At 44.6% G+C, this 25069-nt stretch overlaps 1 protein-coding gene across 4 annotated transcripts in view; it reads right to left on the bottom strand.

Annotated features, from left to right (window-relative positions):
- Positions 1-25069, bottom strand: part of GRIA1 (glutamate ionotropic receptor AMPA type subunit 1) — a gene marked incomplete at its 5' end in the record, with an annotated part of 316249 nt that overhangs the window by 117687 nt on the left and 173493 nt on the right. For 3 of the 4 annotated variants that reach the window (XM_082622054.1, XM_082622051.1, XM_082622052.1), the window contains 3 exons: positions 3912-4079; positions 6079-6240; positions 24741-24794. In XM_082622054.1, coding sequence (XP_082478180.1) covers positions 3912-4079; positions 6079-6240; positions 24741-24794 — 384 coding nt within the window. The remainder of the gene's footprint in view (positions 1-3911; positions 4080-6078; positions 6241-24740; positions 24795-25069) is intronic. The other variant, XM_082622053.1, reaches the window with a different exon arrangement.

Raw genomic sequence — 25069 nt, forward strand, 5'->3', positions numbered from 1 at the left:
CCCAGCCCCTCCAAAACCCAAATCACTCTTTGTTCAAATTCACCCTTCCCTTAAGGCATGAATGACCATCCATCTCAGTTAGCTTGGGATCGTTTCAGTTTACATGTCTTGTTCTGGGATAATTAGTAATAGCTCTCCCTTTCACTCTTAAGTTTGGATGATAAATTATATGGTCACCGTACTTAAAGCCCCAGTTTCGTTCCTACAGGAAGCCTGGTAATGTCCAAATTCCTCAGTCATGGCATTCTTTTCTGACAGTCCATAGCACCAAGAGCCTGGCTGTGTTATTTAGCCCTTAATCTATACCTTTTGTGGCTATTATTTCTCAGGAGCTTGTCTTGCCTTCAACACTGGGTCTTGAGTCCTGAAAGGTATGGACTGTGACTTACACCCCTATTGCCCAGCTCGCCCCAACCTCATCTAGCAGTGTGCCACGTAAACCTTCACTTCCAATGTGCGTGGTCACTGACCAACAGATTGCAAACACAAAGGCGAGAGGGCTGATCCTTATTTAGGGCAGCGATTCTTCAACTGAGGTCCTTAGCTGGGCTTCTAAGAGTGTCTGTGGTCCACCTGACTCCTGGTCATGCAAAAATATATGTGTGTGCATTTTCTGGGAATAAGAGTACAAAGCTTTGTTTCCCATCATATCCTCAAAGGGCCTATGACCCCCCCAAATGCTAACAGCCTGATTTGGGGAGCTGGATCTTTTTTGCCAGCCAGAAGCCAACTTCTGGGCACCCTCATGCCTCTTCCTTCCTGGAGCGCTGAGGAATTCCAGGATGTGGGCTCACTAATATTCTGAATGGCTCTTTGGATGTCAGGCAGGGAGCAGGCAGGCTGATTGTCTTCACTCTGCCGCTGGGGAAACTGTAGTGGGGTGTGGGGGAGCGGGGGCATGTAGATATTACCCAAGGCCATGTGCTGGTGCTGGCTGGGCCATAGCTTGTGTCTCACCTGCTGGGCTGGGCCTTCGAGGCTTCAGAGCAGAGCAGTTATGGAGACAGGGTGAGGTAGCAAGGAGATGTGGGTTGGAGTCCCACTTTTACCACCAGCTATAATTTTGGGAAATTAAAAACAATCTCTGTAGCTCAGTTTCTGTGTTTATAAAGCACAGTTAATAAAATCAGCTGCCTCAGAGGGTTATATTGAGGATTCAGTGAGATCAAACATGTAAAATACATTCAGAACCTTGTGCATAGTAAGCCCTGGACATATCATAGCTGGTATTACCATTATTTTTAGAATAATGTGCTAATTCCTCTTGGCCTAACTCACAGACATCCCAGCTCTACCACAAGCTGACCCACAGGTCCCTCCCCATGTGTGACCTGAAGGCCAGTGGGCAGGGCAGTAGAGACTCGAGCCCCCATCCTTGGGTTCCAAGGACCGAATGTCATTGGGATTTACCCAGTCTACTGTAGGCACACTGCTCCTCCCTAGGGGCATGGCTTTTTCAAGAGATGGGTCTTGAGGGTGAGATGGTTGGACAGTGGCCATGACTGTGTGTGTAAGGCCCTGGAGCCCAGTGTGTACAAGCAAAGGCCCCTGGGGCCACAGGACAGTTGTGGGACAGGAAGACAAACCCTGGATGGTGTCTGGTCCAGCCTGTGCTGCTAAGCTGCTGTGTGACCCCGGCTAAGTCACTGCCTACTCTAGGTCAGCTGCTTCATCTGTAATGTAAGGGAAAATGGGAGTCGTAATCTTTCAGGTCTCTTTCAGCAATACATGTTTGTGATTCTAGGTGATTAACAAAGATTTGAAAGTAATCAGTTTGAACAGCTGATTTTTAGATCAGAATGTTGGTTTTATTTTTGTGTTTGTTTTGTGGCTAGTTCTCCCTGCCCTACGTCCATACCCAACAGAGACTGAAGGGAGTTTCTTGAGGGCAGGTCTTGACTTCTCTTGTTGTCCCCAGAGCTTGGCCCCAGACCAGAGCACATAGTAAGCTCTCAGGAGCAGCTGACTGGCACACACGTCTTGACTCAAGACAGTATAGAGATTATTATTTTTTTGACTAAGACAACTGCCTCCTCTCAACCCCACTGAAGGCAGATGCAGAAGCCTGAGCATGTTACAACCAGAAAGACATGGGTTAGAGCATAAGAAAAAATAAATTAGATCCTTAGAGTTCTTAAGCCAGTTGAGACCCAAGAATTGTCTCTCTAACTGCCTCATTGTCATGGATGAGGAAAGGGAAGGGTGTAGGAGATCTGAATGAGTATTTCAAGGTCACCCAGAGACTCAAGGGCCCAGCGGGACCTGGACCCCAGCTCTCCTGATTCAGTGCCCCTCCTGCCACCCACGTCATCTCCAGGCTTCATCACTGTCACGATGGCATCAGGATATCCTTCCAGGGATGCCCTTAAGATGGGAGATGCAAGGGAGCTAGAAGGGTTGTGAAGCTGAGGGCAAGTCCATGGGACCTTCTGAAACTAGCTTCACATTGCAAACACAATCTGTCTCGACTGTGGGGTCTGGAAGAGCATTTTAAATAAGCCAGAAGGTGGGCACGGCACCTTTGGCGACCATTCTGAAGCTGGGGGGTGTCTGCTCTTGCTGCCTAGCGATTCGGGGCCACCCTGTGCAGAGACAGGGGGAGGGCAGAAAGGGCTGCGGGTGGACCCATTTGCGTGTAGTCACAGGGCAGCTGCTTCACTTCATTCCAAAGGACAGAAGTATAATACATAGTCCATGTGCAGGCAGTTCATCCAAGCTGAAGAACAGCCTGTGATATTCCTGTCTTGTCTCTTTCTCCAGGTTGTGAAAATTGTTAGAGCTGTGCACGTGTGGTTGGAAAACAAATGGGAATAGTTGTACATTTTGCTCTACATTTCTGCCTCATTCAGAAACGCATCTCTCCTTCCCTGGGAATCCAAATTCATTTTCTGTTGAATGGAGTCTTGAAAGTAGAGCTGGCCTTATCTAGGCAACTCTTGGATGGGGAGGGCAGGTCCTGAGAGGCATTTGCACCAAAATATCTTGCTGTTGCTGGCTTGCCACTGTGTCTGATACTTGGACATTCCTTTGCAGTGAGCACTGCCCTCTTTGCCCAGTCCCCTTTGGAAACACAGCCTCTCTCAGGAGGCATGAGAGGCATCATATGGTGCTATCTGTCAGGAGTTGGAGGACCACAGCCTGGGCTTGAGGTGCTTCTAGAAACTTTTATTAGAGACTTCTAGGAGCTCAGAGAGTGATAAAACTGGGCAAATCCCCAGAACCTTCTAAACCAGGAATGTTAAATACACGGCTCACGTGTATGTCTGTCTCATCCTGCTTCCACAGCAGACGTATCACTAATTGAGTATTTATACTCCCCCCTGTTGAATCTGGATTCAGCCTCAGAATCCTCTGCATAGCCAACTGATTGGAGGGGCCTGACCATTTTCTAGCCCCGTTCTTTACCTGTTGTTAAGCGCGAACACAATTGATGATCGCAGTGCTGAGAGGCAAGAAAATAGAATCAGAAGTCCTGAGAAACATTTTCAGGGTCCCATCATGACATGTGCACAGAAAGCAAAGGTAATGAAGAAATCCAGAAAATCAGGGCAAGAGGGGGAGTCTCCAAGAGACTGCTAAAATGGTTCAGTTTCATCCTTGTATGTCTCAAGTCCCCTTTTCAAATACAGAACCACTGGCTTCCCCTTTTTAACATAAAGCCTAAGCAGAAAATAGAGCTTTTGTGCTATCAGGAATGACCATTCCATACTATTGCGTTTTTCGGTTTTGTTTTTCAAATTTCTGCATGACCTTCCATGTACGCCAAGAGCCACAGACACAATGCAGTGGCAGACCAAACTTCAGGCGTGCTCTACCTTTTCTTTTAAATAGCTACGTCCCTCCCACCCGAAACTGATGCTGAAATCCCCTGTGAGGTTCCCATAAGATGGGGCAGCCATTGCCAGCCTCACCTGCTGCAGAGCTCTCTGGATGTCGATGCCCTGGCCCCAGGGCACAGCTGGGTTAGCCAGGCAGTCCCCAGCATTCCCCCGGCGAGAGATATCGATTCTCTGCCTCCGCAGGCTCTGGAAAGCCTCAGCCATCACCTTCACCCCATCGTAGGTGAGCGCAGAGGTGTACTAGTGGGAGGAATAGAGACAGTTAGGTGTCAGAGCGAGCTGACAGGGAGGCAGGTGGGAGCTGTATCTGGGAACGAGCTAGCTTCCCGGTGGTGAGGATGCCTGCAGTGGGCCAGGGATGGGGAGTGGGGGGAGGGGAGGGGAGCAGCTGTGAGCTGGGAAGTGTCTGCCTCTTAGATGGGGGCTGCTGCTCCACCTCTCTAGCCAATATTGCCCTCCTGGATTGTGAGTTCAGTCTTACTGCAGGTTGTGATGTTAGAAGAGAACTTTAGAATTTTGTGTTTCAATCTCGCCATTTGAAAATGTTGGTTCAACTGGAAAAAGAATCCATAGACTAAATACAACCCATCTGTATCTGTCTGATACAGTCCCTGGAAAACCACTTGGTGTTCTCTGTGTTATAGTCATCACTTGGGAGCCAAGAGGAACAGTTCACTCCACCACCCCTGGTGACAGTCAAAGAAAAAAAGAATAATCCAAGAAGGGTCAACTCTTAATTATTTCCACATGTGGTTCACTCAAGTGGCAGGTTTACATTCTGCAAACGTTCCCCTTGTGCTTCTTCATGCTAACCCTCAATTTTATCCCCCTCTCGCCTAAAAGCGGGTGAAAATGTTGAAACAAAAGCAGGATAAAAATCCAGAACATTTCCCGGCACCGGAACTCATGTCTGTCCTCATTAATTTGTCCTCAATGTCTAGCATGTTCTCTGGCACACTCTAAGTTCACAGTAGAGTTGTAGAATGAATGTATATGTATTTTTCCAGTTCTTAACTTTGATTCTCTTGCTATTTTAAAAGTGCATACCTTATATTTTATTATTTTTATAATCAGCTCCAATCTTTTGGAAATTGGGTGGGCTTTTTGCCTATTAATGAATTAACTGCTGTGTGGTTTGCTCATTGCTTTAAAGCACATTTGTGATTTTTCTTGCTTTTAAGCTCATATTGAAGTAAGTTTTTATTTCTGAATTGCTAACTCAGTTTGAGCAAAAGCGAGATGAGAAGCATCTCGGTTAAGTGGCCTGCCATTCGTAAAAAGAAATTGACGAGTGGCAAGAGAAAGTTGCCAAGGATCCACAGTTTGCCCTGGATAAACAAATTTAGCCTCAGAATCCTTCTCAGCACAGTGTTTCACACAGCCATTGCCAAACTGTTGGATTTGATGTGGGAAAGAAAAATTATCCCCTATCCTTATTCTAAGCCATTATCAAATAGCAAACAATATAGATTTTGGCTGCAGGATTTAAAGCTGCCTTGCTGGGAAGTGAGAGATAGGTAGTCTGCATGATAACTGGTAGTAGACTCTCTGAGAAGGAGATGTGCTGGTTATTGCTTAGTTAAATTTCCTTGATTTTTAGCTAGGTATGTGGCTGATTAGAAAAAGCGCCAGCTCACTGCACAAATCTAGGAGGCTCAATCCATGAAGAAATAAATGCATCCCCCTGGAGCTGTGCAACATGGTGGTCCTGCCCAGAGTAGAGACATCATTTTCCAGCTTCCCCTGTATGTAGCTGGGGTAGGTTTCTAAGATGTGGCCAGTAGCATGTAAAGGGAAGATCTGTGTGTGACTTCTGGAAAGAGTTCTTATAGGAAGCAGTTTTGATTTTTATTTTCCTTTTCCCTTCCTGCTGGGTAGAATAGTGAGGTAATTGTTGGAGCTTCTGCAGCCATTTGGGGCTATAAGGTAGCAGCCATATGCTGAGGATAGCAGAACAAGAAGATAGAACAAGCCTCAGTGTTTGATGATTGTGAAGCCATTACACAAGCCCTGGGTTGCTGACTTCTGAATTTTGTTTATATGAAAGAAAATAAAAATATTTATCTTGTTAAAACCATTGTCATTCCGGATTGTCCATACCCTCAGTCTTTACGGATACACTTTTTAACTCGTTCCTTTTAGAAAGTCTGTCCTTATCTAAAGGCTAACACTGTCTAGGAATCTAGGTCAGGCAAAGGGACCAGATTGGTCCTTGGCTGCCTGCTTCCCATCCTCTTACCTTAGGTCTCTTCCAGTCCACCCGGGTGTGGTCCCGAGCATCACTGTTTTTCCACTGCTGCATGATCTTGGCTGGGATGGTGTCTGTGTAGTTCACCAACTGGAAACCTGTTACGTTTGCTCCACTCTCCTTGAATTTGTTTAAGTCAATGTCCATGAAACCCTGGGTGGAGAGGAAGGGAAAGAAGTCAGAATATGCTGCCTAGATACATCCATTTAACCATGTTACAGAATCACAGCCTTTTCCACCCAGTTCCTACTTAAGGGGAAACCAACTTAATGGAGAGACAGTTGTGTCTCCCTCCCTTCTGAATTCTATTATCACTTAGTTTGTGCACAGAGTTAGTACAGTGGTTAAGAGCACTTGCTCAGGAGCCAGCCATGCCTGCATGCCTGGGTTGAAGGTTGGGCTCTGCTACTCACAGCTGTGAGTTACTACCTTGGACCAAGTTCCCTGATGTTTTCTCGTACGAATAATGGAGGCTGGGGGGGGGGGAGAAAAAACAGTGCGATGATCCATGTCAAGTGCATGGTGCAGAGAGATCAATAAATGGTGGCTGAGATTACTATGACGACACAGATATGCAATAGAATAAAAAACAAAAGAGGGGGAGGTTTTCCCTCTACCATCACCACTCCCCACCCTTTTGAGAGGAGAGGAATCTGAAGTCCATCAGGGGCAAGCGCCTGGGGGCTCCCCAGTGTCACCAGCATGTCTAGAAGAGGCTGGCATATCCGCAAAGCATTTTTTATTGGGAAAAACTTTCCTCCCCATTTGGTAAAGTTCACTGAAACTCAGGAAACCTTCAATTTAGAAAGGAAACCTTGTATTTGTATAATATATTCCATAGTGTACAATACTTTCAAATCTATGGCCGCATTTCACTTTATGGCTTTATAAGGTGGAAATTATATGTTTATTTGTCAGATAAAGAAACCGAGACAAGAGTGGGAGAATCATCTTCACAGAGTCATTCATTGATTTAGTAGCAGAGAGGGGACCAGAACTAAGGTCTTCTGTAGGTCTTCGCTCACTTGCTCACTTGTCATTCAACGAACATATCTGAGAACCTACAGTGTACTCTTCTAATAGTGAGAAAAACAACTTCCTTCTCTTACAAAGCTTACTTTCTAGTGGGAAAGATAGAGCATAAACAAACAAACTATTACGTATAAAATAAGCTACAAGCATGTATTGTACAACACGGGGAACAGAGCAAATCTTTTATAAGACCTGTAAATGGAGTATAACCTTTAAAAGTTGTGAATCACTGTACTGTACACCTATAACATACAGTATTATGCATCAACTATACTTCAGTTAAAGAAAAGTAAATATGTAGCACAGTGTCTAGAGTACAGTCCAGCAGAGTACACTCTGCAGTAGCTATGAGTCCTCTGAAGGGAGATGAAATGGGGAAAGAGGATGGGGAGGGGAGGGCAGTGCCATGCCCTGGAGTCATGATCCGTTTGAGCCTCCCTGAGATGGTGGTGTCAGCACAGGGACCTGAGTGAAGCGAAGCCGTGTGAGTGAGCTCTGGGGAAATCTGGGGGAGAGCATTCTGGCTCAGAGGTCGGAGGATGTTTGGCATGTTCCAGAAAACGTTAGAAGGCTGGTGTGACTGTAGCACAGCGAGTGAGTGAGAGAGAGGGCGGGAAATGCAGTCGGCAGCCCAGGGCTGGATCACATAAAGCATTGTGATCACCTGGGTTTCTTTTTTTTTTTTTTTTTTTTCTTTTTGCGGTATGCGGGCCTCTCACTGTTGTGGCCTCTCCCGTTGCGGAGCACAGGCTCCGGATGCGCAGGCCCAGCGGCCATGGCTCACGGGCCCAGCCGCTCCGCGGCATATGGGATCCTCCCAGACCGGGGCGCGAACCCGTATCCCCTGCATCGGCAGGCGGACTCTCAACCACTGCGCCACCAGGGAGGCCCCTGGGTTTCTTTTTAAGGTATAATCGGCAACCCACTGCAAGAATTTGAGCAGGGATCATAAAGTCATTGCTGTCTGAACTCCACAGCTTGGAGAAACTGCCAAATCCCTGGGGGTGAAATGGGGGAATGAGCAGGGGGAGCAGTTTGGTGGATTGAGGTTGGGGAGAGCCATGGGCTGGCAGCTGAGAGCCCGGAGCGCTGGCCCCAGCTCTGCCCAGGTCTCTTCATTTCTCACTGACTTGATCCGGTTTCCTTACCGAAACGATCTAGTCATCAATGACTTCATGACTCAAAGACACCCCACTTGCCTCATGCCTCTAAAGTTCTGCGATTCTGTATTATTTCTATTTTATAAACAAACTAAGCTCAGTTCTGCCCTGAGCCTTTGCCTAGCTGTTCTCTCTGCTTGGAAGTGAGCTTTCCCTGGCCGACTCCTGCCCATATTTTTGGATCTCAGCTAAAATGCAGTCTCTTCAGACAGCTCTTTCCTGACCCCTTATGTAAGATTCAATTCTTGCCCTGTGGTAGATGCTATTGATGCCCTGCTGATTTCCACTCCCCCAGCCCTTAGACACTGATATTCCACTTTGTATACTAACTACAAATACCTGTTACTTCACCTACATGCAGGGTAAGCCAGACGTATCAGGGATTTCATTCAGCCAGAGCAGCTCTCAACCAATGACAGATGGGGAGTTCGTAGATAAATACTCCAGAATCCTCTCCCCTGGGTGGGGTAACCCTGAGGCATGCTCTACACCCAGGTCTAGAGCTTCCCTAAAGGATGGAGCTGCATAGCCCCGAGGGGTAACTGTCTTGGTTCTGCACTTTCATCAGATGCATGCTGTCCCTTCCCTACTTCACATCCCTGATTCCCTGCTGTTGTTTCTGGGATTCACATCCAAAGAAGCTGCTTGTACTTGAATTGCTGTCTTAAGACCTGCTTCTAGTAGAACCCAGTCAAGTCACCCCCAACACCCAGTCCAGTCAGTTCCTTCTCAGTGCTCTGTTTATCCGCATTTGAGATGATCTTGTGTGTTCATTTATTCCCTTGTCCTCTCTCCTTGGGTTGGAATGTCAGCTCCATGAGGGCAAGGACCTTTTCTGTCTTGTTCACGGATGTATACTAGAACCTAGCACCTAGAACAATGCCTGGCACAGAGTAGGTGCTCAATACGTATTTGTTGGGTGAATGAATAAAAGCCAAAGACTTTTCTCAAGCAAGAATGCTTATTAGCTAAGGGGAAGTGTGATCACCAGGCAGTAAATGCCAGTGGATGATTTTAATTGTTTGAAAAGAGAAGCTCATGTTGGAAATGTATTTTGTGATTAACTTTTCCCATAGCTTTTCCCAGTTTACAGACATTCACTGGGGTCTACTGAATTGCACAGTTTCTAGCAAGCTTTTAGTACAGATGAAATCAGAATTAGGTTCTCGTACCCAATAGGCATTCAAAGACATTCTACTACCTAAGAGTACAACCATCCCACCCCTGGTTAAAAGCTAATGCACAGTTGAGAGACTTCCCATAATTTTTAGAGATCTTAAAAAGAACATCTTGTTCATAAAATAACTATTGAGAGAATAAAATGAAAGCGACCTCCTGCAGTCAAATTCTGTCGCTTGAAAATCTGTAACAAGCTCCCGGGCATTTTGTATTGACTGCCCACATCAGTGTAATGGGGGCCACAGGAAATGGCAGAGTTTATTCAAACATAAATGCCACTCAACTCCATCACCAGAGTGACTACAAGGTTACTGGAACCAAATCTCAAGTTATATCTAATCAAACTGATGGGACCTCTAACTGAACTCCTTAGCTCCCCTGAGAAGGAAGGGACAAAGAATGGTAAAATAAGCTCCTATCTGTGCTGTTAGGTAAAAGACACAAAATGAGGGAATATTTTTTTCTTTTTTACCACGTGAATATGTTTTCTTTTTAGTACTGTTAAAAAATAAAAATAGATCCTCAGATAATTTTGATAGATGCTGTTGGTTCAAAATCATCTGTTAAGTCCCTGGAAAGTGTGGGAGGGAGTGGCGGTGGCAGACCAGGGAAGAGAAGTCATGGCATTGGTTGACTCTTTGATAGGGTCTGTTAAGGGAGCCCTGCTTAATTTGTTGTCTCTTGGCCTGGAATTAAAGAACACTGGCGCTGTTAAATGCTCTACTGAAATGCAGCTTCAGAAGCATTGCTCCTCAGGATAACAGAAATGACAGCAATGGCAAAACTGTCACTTCTTATGCATTATATAACTTCATCTATACAGCCTTTTGAGAATTACGAAGTTGTCATTTAAAACTGAAAAATGAAATAATCAGTCGAGAGTCACCCTTAGATTTATTAAACATTTCCCAAGCTCTTATCCTGAGCCAGACATTCTATTAAATGCTTTATATACATAATCCTATTTAATCCCCCCAAACAACCCTGAGAGGTGAACATGCACAGTAGGCACTGGGTGCTCATTTGCATAAATGAGTGAGTATCTGTCCCAATTTTATGTGTGAGGACCTGTGGTTCAGAGACCTTTGGAAACTCCCTTGAGGTCACCCAGCAAGCAAGGAACCCAGCTGTGGTCCAGCCATCAAATCTGTCTTCTTCGTCTATGTGTTACACTGCTTTGCCAGTGGAGGAACATAGGAGGCTAGCTTTAGGATGGCACTTCCATATTGCCCCAGACAGAAGGACAAAGAAGCTCAGACAGTGTGGCTGACAGTTAATAGCCTAGAACAGATGTCTCACTCTGACAAAGAGGGGCCTTCCAATACAGCTTTCTGTCTTAAAACAACATCTGTGGGAGAGCACAGTAGGTTTCTTTCCTTGACACCATGATGGTGGTTAGAGATTGGCTAGATGTTTCTCAAGCCTCTGATCTATACGAAGTCTGTTAGTGCCCACCTACCCCACATTTTTACCAGGAGTCAGCAAATTTTTCTTGATAAAGGGTCATATTGTGAATTTTTTAGGCTGGTGGGCCATGTGGTTTCTGTCGTAACTATTCAATGTTGCTATTATGGCACGAAAGCCGTCCTAGACGATAGAAAATGAATGAGCATGGTTGTGTCCACTGAAACTTGAATTTCACATAATTTTCACACATCATGAAGTATCACTTTTCATTTTTCTAATGATTTAAAAATGGAAAACCATTCTTAACTCATGAGCCAAACAAAATCAGGTAGCAGTTGGATTTGACCCATGGACCATAGTTTAGGTTTACAAACGCCTGAAGCAAAGATGCTGGCGATCAGGTCAAACCCCTCGTTGTCCAGAGAGGAGACTAGTGGCCTCAAGTTGTAGGCTGGTTAGAGGGGTAGCTGGGATTAGGATCTGTATTCCCTATGTACGCATCGTAGAAGGCAATGCAGTGCTGACCAGTCATTTAAATAGAATGACTGGGGGGGAAAGTGCTCAATTAATTAAACTGGTTAATATAGTCATTCCATCTATCATATCTCAATGATAATTTTCAAAGGATTAGAATGAAAAGGCATTTCAAATAATTATACTAACCTAAAGAGATGTTTCACAGTATAATTACATTAGACATGCTTTCATGTTGCTGTAAAGATTTAGAACATGCTTTGAGGATCACGAGGAAGCTCTGAGTTATCATTATGACTATTAATTATCATTTGTGCCTGGAAACAAGAGAACCTGATTATGTGTTCTTACTGGTTATTTAACCTCTCTGGTCTTCCAAATGCGGATATAATAGCACCTACGGCATAGAACTGGAGCAAGATTTAAAACGATACATAGAGCACTCAGAGCTGCGTCTGGCACATAGTAAGTGCTTAATGAATGTTATTATAATCATCCGTGATTATGCACGTTATTGGTATTATCATAACATTCACCATCGTCATTACCACTGGGTCAGAAGAGCTTAGGTGTTGTTACAACTGCTTTGAAACCAGGCACTGGGTCGGGCAAGTCACCTGAGCCAACAGGAGGCAGGTGTATAGGAACGTGGCTTTCAAAGGATACAAAGCTTTATCTTCAAAGCCAGATTTCCTTTTGCTCTGGGGTTCTTTCCAGGGGTCACATACAAGCTCTTCAGCCCTCATCGTCCTGCTTGGGCGGACACTACCCCCATTAGAAGGAAGAGGGAACATCCAACATTGTTAAGGGGCCAAGGAGAAGGTTTTTTAACAAGACCTGGGATGCCGGAGAGAGCACTCCCTCCATCTCCTCCCCTTGAGATCTAGAAGAGGTAAGATTAGAACAAATTGAAGAACTCGCACTTTATACTCTGAATGGCACAAGTTGAATGTGGCAGGTTTCCCCAAATTGTCAGATAAATTCTTAGATGATAGCTCCATAGAGAGGATAGTTATAGGGAGGTACAGTTTGAAAAGTCTGGTTACATTAGAAATGCTTGAAAAAAGTGGGGATGTTCAACCTGAAAATAATGGAAGACTAAGAAGGGAAGTGAAGGATGTATTTGAATCCCAGAAGGGCTGTCGTGGGAAAGAGGTAGAAGATTTGTTCTCTAAGGTTCTGGAAGGCAGGCCAGCACCAACCAATGGACAGAAGTCATGGGATGCAGACTTTGGCTAAAATAATAATGACAGTAACAACCACCGTGCCTAACGTGTATCAGACCTGTACTGTGTAGTAGTAGACACTGTGCTGAGAGCTTTATTTGTATGATCTCATTTAATCCCGGTGACAGTCCTGTGAAGCAGGTACTTTTGTCATTCTCACATTGCAAATTAGAAAACTGAGTCTTAAATGAATGGAGTAGCTTCTGCCTAACATAACCTAGATAGTGAGGGGCAGAGACCATAGTCATAGCAAGTGACAAGACTCTGGGCTTATTTTCTAGCCATTGTACATTCTGCCCCCTCAATGCTAGTCCCATCAGTCTGATTCATTTATCTCCTGTCCTGCAATGAAGCCCTTGCAATGGCTTGCATCTTTTTTTTTTTTTTTTTCACGGTACGCGGGCCTGTCACTGTTGTGGCCTCTCCCATTGCGGAGCACAGGCTCCGGACGCACAGGCTCAGAGGCCACGGCTCATGGGCCCAGCCGCTCCGCGGCATGTGGGATCTTCCCAGACCGGGGCACGACCCCATGTCCCCTGCATCGGCAGGCGGACTCTCAACCACTGTGCCACCAGGGAAGCCCTGGCCCGCATCTTTATACTAAGAAGGAATTAGCAGGCTTCTAGGAGACGCAGGTGTTAGTCTTCAGTTCCTTTAATGGGTGCTGGTCGTTGGGATGTGAACCACAAAGCTCTTTATTTCTCTCTCTCTTGGGGTCTTTCCCAGCTTTCTCTCTGACTGCAACCTTGCTTCTCATCTCCTTTAGACCTAGAGGACCGTGTGACCCTAGAGAGCAGGAACCTCGGTCCCCACGGTATCCACAGCCCAGTACCTGGAGCAGGCTGACTGCTTAATTCACACCAAGGGCTGAAACATATACAACAAATGTCTTCACTCACCCTTTTCATGGTTTTCTTATAAGTTACCATCCTGTCACCTGTCAGTCTCTCAGCTTTCATCTTGTGGACCAAAGAGGTCTTGTTATTGACTGTTTAGTGTGTAGTATATTCTGAACTGGGTCGTAAATAAGTAGTGTCAGGAAAATAATTTTAGGGACAACCGCATAAGTTCTGTCCTGTCTTTGAACTTCATGAGCTGTCTACCCTTGGGTAGTGTTCTCACCCTCTCCAGGCACTAGATTATTGATCTGCAGAATGAGGGCATTGGCTAGATCAACGATCTTTCAAACTGTTGTCCCAGGCTATAGGCATTTCAGAGGCTCCCAAGTTGAATTAGTGGGAAGGCAGAGGGATGAGGTTCTGGATTTCCACCCTCCCTCTTCCACCAAAGCAGCTCTGCTTTTTATGTTTTACATACTGGGGTTCTCCCCAAGATTCCATTTGAAAGTAGAGCTTTAAACGAAAAAGTTTGGAAACTTCTGAGCCAGTCGATTTCTCTCTTAAGGGCTTTTCCAGCTTTGATCTACAATTCTGTGATCACACAGGTGTGTGCACATGAATATGGATATACATGAATCCATGGATTATTCCTGGGCTGAGGACTTTGTTGTGTCCTCAGATAACCATGTCTCTGCATAAGGTCTTCGGATTTTCCTATTCTAGCCCCTTTAACCGACTGAAACTTGAATGCGTCCTTACCCTATATAATCCCTCATAACATAGGCTTATCTGGTTCCTGCCAAGTCAATAAGACATTGCAGCTGTGCTTAAACCAGCTAAAACACCATTCGATTTGGGAAAAAACCACTAGTGTTAACTCTTACCCAAGTACATTTGAAACCAGGGAGGCAGGCACCCGTACACTTGGATATCAGCAAACACACAAACAGACCTATCCCCCAAACACAAGTCCACGGCTGACAGATTATTTAGAAAGGTAGTTGGGATCTCACAAACCAAATTCTCTCAGTCTGTGGGTTTAGGATAAAATGCTGGCATTTTGTGGCAGAAGGTCAGGGGCCCCCACATTGGGCTGTCAATGCACAAATAAAGAAGTGCGGTATCGGGCTTCCCTGGTGGTGCAGTGGTTGAGAGTCTGCCTGCCGATTCAGGGGACACAGGTTCGTGCCCCGGTCCGGGAGGATCCCACATGCCGCGGAGTGGCTGGGCCCGTGAGCCATGGCCGCTGAGCCTGTGCGTCCGGAGCCTGTGCTCCACAATGGGAGAGGCCACAACAGTGAGAGGCCTGTGTACCGCAAGAAAAAAAAAAAAAAAAAGAAGAAGTGCAGTATCTGGCCTGGGGTTGGTTGGTCTTTCAGAACCTCCCTTCATCTTAACTCTGTTCTAATTTGCTGCAGTCATGGGTGACACCTGGCCACGGCCACTTCAGAACAAGAGCCAGAGGGTAGGGGTGGGGTGGGCTTTTATGGCTGGAGTTCCTTGCAGACTTGAAACCAGCAATACCTTCCTTTCACATGATCAAAACCTTCCTGTCCAGTGAGGCTCAGGCAAAGACTATAGCAAGCCAACCTTTGATGAAATGCCAGCTTAAACATTCTCAGGGGCTCCTATAGAGTAGGCACCCAATGAATGCTTGGTGAAGAATGAATGAAAGTCCAAACATATGATAAATTTGAAACCTACTAGGAATGGGGAAAGGAATATTCTTGTTATTCATTCATTCATTCACTCATTCACCTGTGAGGATCTAATATTGCCAAGTACATACTGGACAAAGGGATGCAGCAGAGAATAAGATAGGTTTGGTCCTTGTTTTCAAGTCACTTAAGGTTTAGTGAGAAAGGCCCATATTACCCACATAACTATAGGGCAAAGTAGGTAGAACAAAACTGGAACCTGGAACTCAGGGAAGGCTCCCAGTGGAAGCAAGGAAGCTGAAAGAAGAGGAGGCTTTGGCTGGGTGAAGAGTGCAGGGAAGAACTCTCTAATTGGAAAGCACACATGCTCGGAGATTCTGAATCAGAGTGACAGAGGGCGGTGAATCAGAGGAAATGTGTGTACACACCAACCTGGATTCAAATCTCAGCTCAGCCACCACCTAGCTGTGTGACTGCAGGCAAGCTACTCAACCTTTCTGTGCCTTGGCATCCTTTACTGCAAAATAAGAATCATTATAGCAGCTATCTCATAGGGATTAACTGCATTAATCGTTATCAAATTCTTAGGACAGTGCCTGGTACATAATAAGTACTCACCTAGAGTACTCTAGAGTCTGTTTGCTTTTCTGTCTTAAAAAAAGGGACAAGTAAGGAGGTGAGGACTGAACCTTTCTAGTTACATATTACCCCAACCTCCTGTGAAAATAGGTACTTAAGGGGTCTGTCCCTCCTGCTTCTAAGCTGGTAGTGGCAAGGGGGTTCCATGCTCTGGAAGAGCAATTGCAGCTGCTGGCTTGCATATCTGAAATAACCCACTGACTGAGCATGGAAAGGGCCTTTCCAAATCAGCCAAGGTGTGCATGGCTGGCAAGAGCAAAGGATGCAAACACCCAGTGCTTGAGATGAATGGAGTGGCTTCTCCCTTAGAATGAAGGGAGCCAGTGTGGCTTCGAGAATTTTGTTTTGGCACCTCTGGACCACAGAGAGAGGCAGGAAAACCAGAACTGTAAGTTGCACACCTGGAAAAGTCCTTTTGATCATTTAGTCCTTTTGAAAACCCTTGAACAAATCTGGAACAAATTGAGACCCTCAAAAAAATAGAATTTTTTTTTCAAAGGATAATGAGTCAGTGGCAGAGTTGGGATGAGACCCCCAGGCTTCTGCTGCACTCACTGTTGTAAAACTTGATATAAATTAACTCACTTTATCTTGTGAGGTATGCATTAATATTCCCACCTACAGATGAGGAAACTGAGGTACAGAGAGGTGAGATGACTTGCCCAAGGTCACATGGCTAGTAGGTGACTGAGCGAAAATTCAAACCCAGGCAGTTTCAGAAGAAAAGGAGTTTATTTCTGAGCTTTCTCAGTTATAATACCAGGCCTGAGAGTCACCAAGCTTTCTTTGATTTGGGCAATGTGGCCCAATGGACAATAAACCTAATCTTTGGAATTAGAGAGGTTTGAGTTTAAATTCCAGTTTTAGCCACATGACCTTGGAAAACTTTCTTCAGCAACTTTGACTTCCTTTTCCTCTCTCATAAAGTGAGAATATAATCTCACCTTTCTTGGACGGATGCAGAAGCTCTCAGTTCTCTAGAATGGATTATTCTAGAGCATGGGATGTGACTGCAAAGAGTAACATATACTCAGCCTTGTCTTTGCCTGATGGGATGCTTGGACCACGTAGGAAGTGAGCATCCTTTGGGGTCTGGGACTTGATTTTCTACCCATCCATTTCCTCTTCCCTTCCAGAGGCTCTCTGCAGTGTAAGCTCTGGTGGTCCTAAAGTAAGCCGTGTGTTCTCACTGCTACAGAAGAGTGAGGTGAAGCCGAGGGAGAGGGGGAAGGCTGTGTGGGAGGGAGAAGAGGACACTGGGATGGACTCCATCAGTGAGGGGTAACTCTGAGAGGGGCAGGGGGAGTGGAGAGGGAGTGCTTCTCAACCTCTCTCTGTCTCCTATTTCTATATGTTTCTTTCTCTTACACACACACACACACACACAGAGGAAACTGAGAGGCAGCAGTGGGGTAAAAGAAGCCACAAAGAACAGAACAAACAGTTGCTCCAAATCCCAGCCCAGCTCTCCTGTTCAACTTCCGAGTGACTTCAAACAGGTTATGTCCCTTCTCTGGGTCTTAAGTGCCTCTCTTACAAAATGCGGGAGGGATTGGGTGAGACCAACTCCTGGGGACCCTTCAACTCTGGTTCTTTGGGATTCTTCAAGCCAGCGCAAAGGCCTACTGGCTGCAGGGATGCACCGTCATGATCCTTCCCAGAAACCTGCAGCCTCCAGGGGCCTCTCGAGCCTCTGACCGCCAGGCTCTGGCAGTTGGGGTGGCGGTTTATGCGGCCTGCATTACTTTCACACAAGATTTTTCTCTGGCATCCTTTTAAAACTTTATTTACATGTTCCAATTTAGCTGGAAGACAAAGCCAAGTTGCTTCCAGGACAAAAGTAAAACCGCGTGCTTCTTAGTGCTTCTGGTATGAGCCCAGTGCAGTGGAAGGCACACAGACATGCTTGGTTCATGTTTGATGTTCATTTGGCTGGCTGTTAGAACCTGTCCTGTGAGAAGGCATGGGGAGGGGTGGGGACAGGGGGTCGTCCAGGCTGAAGGAGCAAACACCGAGAACAAGCAGGGTAGGCGGTTCCAAATGCACTATTCCCTATCACTGGGTATTATTCAAGCAGGAACCAGCTGGATGGGCTTCTGTTAGGGATGTTGTCGAGGAGATTCTGGCCTTTTATGGGAAGTGGACTAGATGCCCTCTGAGGCCCATCTCTACCTACTCATTTGCATATTCTTAGCTGTATTCATAGTCCCACGATCCCTGATCTCTGCTTCTTTTAGCATAGACACAGGGGATTTGCCTTTAAGTGCATGTAATAAGTGGGTACCAACATTGTTTATTTCCTGAGAAGTCATTTCACTCACTCATCCATTCATTCAGTGACTTTTTAAAGAACACCGTTACATGCAACTCACTTTGCCTGGTGAACTGGGAATTCATCAGTGAAAAGGGCAGACATATTCCTTCTTCCAGGAGCTTACAGACAAACAGGGAGGAAGGTATTATATAATTGGGTTTCAGTTGTGGATGAGATTGAGTTTGGAAGGGGGTTGAGGGACCTCAAGGATAGTATCTTGTCCCCAGATATTTAGTGTTTTCTTTCTCCACTAATGATGGTGATGATGGTGATGACAATGATTATGATGGTGGAAATTGTTTACTGAGTGCTTATTTTGGGCCAAATATTACTATGAACACTTATAAAGTATTATTTCATTTAATTCACATGATAGCCCATGAGGAGGTAGATGATACCACATTCCTTTTTTTGCAGATGAGGTAATGAAAGCTCAGAGAAGGTAGGTCACTTTACTAATATCACACAGCTAATACATATAAAACCAGAATTCAAACTCTGTCTGACCCAGAGCCACCCTTCCCACCTACTGCTCCAGCTCCCTAACTAGAGGAGCCATACAGGAGCCAAACGTGACCGTGGGTGGTATTGAGATGGCATGTGCAGAAGAAAGCGGCCGAGCTTGGCCTTACAGAAGGCAGAGACAGCTTTATCACCATAGGGGAGCAAGGAGATGAAAGAGCAGTTTCTTCTCAAGACTGATACAGCAAAGAGGTAGCAGCATGGAGCTGGGGGCTTGGATGAGCCGCCACATGGACCAGAGCTGCCAACTCCTTTGACATTTCACAGGAGGTCATCTGCATCCACGTGGTGGAAATGGCTGACCACCCTGGTCCCCAAATCCCCCAGTAAGACCTGAGATGACCCGTCCTCCGTGTGTTTCCCTCAGCTACTTTGTGCACTAGAAATCACAGTTGTCCGTTGGTATCCATGGGGGATTGGTTAAGGAACCCCCGCAGATACCGAAATCTGCGGATTCTCAAGTCCCTTATATAAAATGGCGTAATGGCATTTGCACGTAACGTACTCTCATCCTCCCGTATGCTGTAGGTCATCTCTAGATGACTTATACTACCTGATAAAATGTAAATGCTGTGTCAATAGCTAGAAATACAATATAAATGCTATGTAAATAGTTGCTGCTGTGCGGCAAATTCAAGTTTTGCATTTTAGAACTTTCTGGATTTTTTTTCAAATATTTTTGACCTGCAGTTGGTTGAATCCGTGGACATGGAACCCACAAACATGGAGGGCCAACTGTATAATTTTAATGAAATTCCATCAGTGTACAGTTGAAAAGATACCCAGTGGGAGTTTGAGAGCCTGAGTTTGAATTCCAGGTTTATTGCTGCAACTGTAGGCAAGATTTAAACTGAAGCCCTCTTAGCGAGAGCCTGTGTCCCCCTTGCACCCATCCCCACCTCCCCCATGCTCAGCAGTCACATGACACAGTATAAGAACATGGATTTTGGAGTTCTCTAGTCCTGGAGGGGAAGCCCAGCTCCATGACTTTATAAACTTTGTCACTTGAAAACTCACTAATCTTTCTGAACCTTAGTTTCTTCATCTGAAAAATGGGGATAATATTATCAACCTCCAGGACAATTATGTGGATTTAATAGGTAACTGTTGAAGTATATATCATAGTATCTGGAATGTAGCAGTCATTCAATGAATAATAGTTATCACCATTGTTATTATTGTTGTAGTTACTTATTAGGGGTTTAAGAAATTCTAGTTCGATGGCTCAGGTTAACCTGGTCATCCTATTCTTACGATCACATCACTTGGCTTTTGCCAGATTCCTGAGAGCCAGACTCCACTGAGGAGTGCTTGCCTTCCCCCTCTGCAGATCAGTCATGTAACATCTTGGATTCTCAGTTCTCATTTCTATAAAGTGGGGATGAGGAATTCTCCCCTGCTTATGTCATAGGACTACTGCAAGGTTCAAAACCCAGTGGTGTGATTCATGCCAAAACATCACATGAGCTATAACTTGGTGTAAAAATGAAAGGAGTTGCTGTTATTGTTCCTGGTGCCCCAGGAGGCACCATACGGTCCACACAGAAAGACAGCCAATACCTTCAGTCCTTCAGTGTTTCTCACACTGGGGTCTGCTGGACCCTTTATAAATTCTCAGAGCTCTGCTAGTTCTCTACAAGAATTTTTAAATGTTGTGGTTTTTTATTTCAATGAAAGTCAAATCATCAATATAAACAATTTGATCATTTGTCCCATGCTGTAAATACTCATGTTTGCAGTCTCAGTGGACTGAAGAATTTAACCATTGGCTCAGTGTTTCCTAAACTGTGCAGACACATTGTAGAGGTCCACATATCTTCCTTTTGAGAAACACCAATTTGTTCTAAGATTTGTGGCTGATGCATCACAGAGATAAAGAGCTATAACTCTGGAGAGCTCTGGCTGGTAGCTGTCTGCTATGATCATAGTCTCAGAGCAGGGAGTGAAAACCGAGTCAGTGCTGGGCTTGGAGGCGGACTGACAGCCAGACAAGAGAGCTTGGTTCATCAGGGGGCTCCAGGGCCCAAGGGCTTCTTTAAGAAATAGTGGTAGAGTTCACCAATTCCTGCAAGGTTCAAGTTCACTTTATGGACATACCAATGCTGTGAAAATATAAATATACATCTACCCTATCATATATAAAATATGAATACATATATCAGCATGTATATGCACAGGCATATATATGCATGTATACATATGGACACAACATGTGAGTATGTACAGATGGGTAGATTTAGTATATGAAGTTAGGATTCTTCACCTATGCAGAACACTTTAACTTTTTCAAGGCACAGTGGCATTCAGCAACATGTTTGGTTTCCCCAGTGACTCCATGAGCATATAGAATAGGAACTGTTATTCCTGATGTGGAAACTGAGGGCTGGAAAATTGCCCAAGATCACAAAGATACTAGCTGAGGATGGTATCTGGACAAAAAGCATGGCTTTTCTTTTCTGTTCTTTTTTTATGACTCCCTGTTATAAAGCTCTCCTCTCTGACCCACAGTCTCCTTCCATCCTCTCTTCTAGCGGCCCTCCAAAGCCAGAAAAATATCCCTCCAAAGTGCTGTGTTACAGGAATGCTGTTGGCTTCTTTGAAGCTCCTGCCTTCTGACAGGGACAGAAAGAACTGCAAAATAAAATGTAGCTCCCTCTTTTTGTTAAATCTTTCAAAAGCTTCCTTCCTTAGTTTCTAACTCTATTACTACACCCTAATCACAAACACTCTGAAGGAGGGGGTCAGTTCCATGCAGCAGCAGGCTAATTATGTGGCGGAATTTCTAAAAATTATCATCTTATAAACTGCTTTATTCCTCTGAAGCGGGAAGAAAGACACACAGCACATACTCGACTATGTTTCAGACTGAATTAATTAGTAATTTGAAGCCTAATTATCAACTAATCTATTGGAACATGCAAGTCTTTTGTATTTGGATGGTATATGCAATTTGCATCCTATTAGTTGGCCGTTGTAAGGATTTGAGAACTCACTAGGTCAGGGGAAAAAAAAGAATGCACATCAGAAGGAAACAGACACCCAAAGGGCTGACTTGGTGATGTTGTGACCGAGGGGTCACGGTCACTTGGCAACAGATGGAGCCTGGCGATGTAATTACCTGAGGTCTTTCGGTGGCTTTGAGGCCACTGATGTGTAATTTCTATCTGACCCTGGAGAGTTGATTATGCATGCCCCCAACCTTGCTCTGTGTGTTCTCAAGCAGCAGGGTGCCCACGTGGTCTGTGCTGAGAGATGTCCTGATGAAGTGGAAAAGGCATTGGGTGCTGCCCACTAACCCTGGTGCCAGGCCTAGCTCTATCACTGACTTGCTGTGTGACCCTGGCCAAGTCACACCATCTTGCTGGTTTGACTACAAGCAAACGTTTCCCTATAAGCAAATGAGACTTAGATACAGCTGACTTCCAAAGTCCCTTCTAGGACTAAGGATCTGGGATTCAAGGGATGTCAAGAGTTTTCTTCCTTATGAAGTCAAAAATTTCATCCTTGCAAATGTTTTTTTTGTTTTTGGGTTTTTTTTTTTTGTTTTTTAAGATTTTTTTTGATGTAGACCATTTTTAAAGTCTTTATTGAATTTGTTACAATACTGCTTCTGTTTTATGTTTTGTTTTTTTGGTCGTGAGGCATGTGGGATCTTAGCTTCCCAACCAGGGATCAAACACACACCCCCTGCATTGGAAGGCGAATTCTTAACCACGGGACCTCCAAGGGAAGTCCCTTCCAAATGGTTTTTGAGGGTGAAACTCTTGGTTCCCCAAAAATCTTTGGATGGCCATCTGCCATTTAAAATGCAAATATCTCTGAGAAAAGTAGCATATATATCTATTAACAGCTGGGTCTAAATTAACCTATCGCAAGAAGTCCTTCTTATTTCCAGTCCTGACCTTGCAATATTAGGACAGCCAAGGCAAGGAAGTTTTGAAGGGGAAAGAAGGTTAAGCCAGGGATCTGAGGCTGGAGATCCACCCAGAAAGAGAGACAGAGCTTAAGAATTAGGCAACGTGTTTTAGATCCTGCCATTTTGACCTTTACATATACCCAGCCCCTGTGCTTTTGTTCTCTTAATGATCTTTGTTCCAAAAGCAAGTAGAAAATATCAGTCTCTTGTTCAATTAATAATTAATATTACTCACAGGAATAATCAACACAAGATAACATTGCTAAAACTGAGTGATATAATTTGTTATAGACAAAAAGCTAAACATCACATCTTAAAGGAAACACCGAAAATCATAAAGACAGGCCAGGATAATAAGCAAACTTTGTAGAAAAAGCTATCATTAAGGAAATCTGACAATTGCTCAAACTGGCACATGGCAAAATTTGTTATTTATTAAAATTTGCTGGAAAATAAATAAAATAAAACTCAAAAAAAAATTTGCTGGGAGATGCAACCACTTTGGAAAACAGTTTTGACTGTTTTGAGTTTCTCAAAGTATTAAACATAGAGTTGCCATGTATCCTAGTGATTTCACTCCTAGGTTTATGCTCAAGAGAAAAACTTGTAACAAATGTTCATAGTAGCATTATTCATAATAGTCCAAAAGTGAGAACAACCCAAGTGTCCATCAACTGATGAATGGATAAACGAAATGGGATACATCCATATAATGGAATGTTATTTGACAATAAAAAGGAATTAAGTACTGATTCATGCTACAACATGGATGAACCTTGAAACCATTTGCTAAATGAAAGAAGCCAGTCACAAAGGACCACATATTCTATGATTCCACTTATATGCAACATCCAGAATAGGCAAATCCATAAGGATATAAAGTAGATTGCTGATTGCCTAAGGCTGGAGGAATTTGTGGGGCGATGGGGAATCACTGCTAATGGCTATGAGTTTCTTTTGGGGGGGTGATGAAAAAGTTTAAAAATGAGATTGTGGTGATGGTTTCACAATTCTGTGACTATATATAAAACCATTGAATTGTATACTTTAAGTGGATGAGCTGGATGGCATGTAATTAGCTCTTTAGAAGATAAGACAGGCAAAATGAAATTACATTTGGCTTTGGGAAAAAACTACTGGAAATAAACTTCATGATTAAAAAAGTAAGAGGAGCAAAACATGACGCAGGAAAAACAGACTTGTCAAAAACGATGGTCACAAAAGAAAACTCATAATTGTGCATGTTGCTCGGTAAAATTTAACATGTACAAAAAGTTATTTTATGAGTCAAGTCTTCACACCATGGAAAATGATTACACCCAGTAAAAATAGGGCTTCCCTGGTGGCACAGTGGTTGGGAGTCCACCTGCCGAAGCAGGAGACACGGGTTCGTGACCCAGTCCGGGAAGATCCCGCATGCCGCGGAGCGGCTAGGCCCGTGAGCGATGGCCACTGAGCCTGCGCGTCCGGAGCCTGTGCTCCGCAACGGGAGAGGCCACAACAGTGAGAGGCCTGCGTACCGGAAAAAAAAAAAAAAAGTTCCTGGGCTTCCCTGGTGGCGCAGTGGTTGAGAGTCCGCCTGCCGGTGCAGGGGACACGGGTTCGTGCCCCGGTCCCGGAGGATCCCACATGCCGCGGAGCGGCTGGGCCCGCGAGCCATGGCCGCGGAGCCTGTGTGTCCGGAGCCTGTGCTCCGCAACGGGAGAGGCCACAGCAGTGAGAGGCCCGCGTACAGAAAAAAAAAAAAAAAAAAATAACTGCAGCACATAAAAATGAAAATAAAAAATTTTTTAAAAAGGCAGCTTGTCTATGCCACATAAAAAGGGAATAAAAACTAAATTGACATAATATTGTTTATGCTGTAAAACTGTTTCTGGTTAAAGATCTGTCAGCACTAGTATCATTATGATTTAAACATTTATATTTATAAACAGTAAAACTATCACTGGTGTCAAAATAGAGGGTCAAAACCAGTGGGGTCCAAACGTTCTGTGTCATTCAAAGATGTGGTGATTTTGTTCTTATCGCCAGTGGCAGAGCCGATTAAAGCTGGAATTGTGATGACTGAGGAAGGCCTGCCCACCAGCAGGATCTCTTCCAAGGAAGCTTAGAGGTTCACCTTGAGTGTGCTGTGGTTTGACAAGCAGGGATGTGAAGGGGAAAAGGCAAAGCTTGGAAGTGCCCCTCCCACCCACACCGTTCCCTCCAGCCAGGGACCACAGAAGCAAGCCGGGCCCCAAGCACAGAAAGACCCACCATTTGAGAGCCTTCAGTGTCCTCTACTCACCAGATTTGCAAGGATATAGTGGTAGCCAATGCCATTCTTCTCCAGCTTTACAATCTACAAAACACAACGAGAGGGGATGCATTAATGATACTGACAATTAAAGCTACACCAACAATAACCAGCAATTAACACTGAGTACTGAAAATGTGCCCTGTCCTATTCTAAGTACCCAAACTACAGTATCACAACCATCCAATGGTGGTGGCATTGCTGATATCCTTGTTTTACAGATGAGGAAATGAGACTTAGAGAAGTCAAATAAACTCCCTGAAGTTACCCAGCTATTAAGTGCAGATGTAAGATCTGACATCAGTTTTGCCTGATTCCAG

This window comes from Mesoplodon mirus (genome assembly GCF_964341445.2).
Source record: "Mesoplodon mirus genome assembly, chromosome: 5".
Lineage (NCBI taxonomy): Eukaryota > Metazoa > Chordata > Mammalia > Artiodactyla > Ziphiidae > Mesoplodon > Mesoplodon mirus.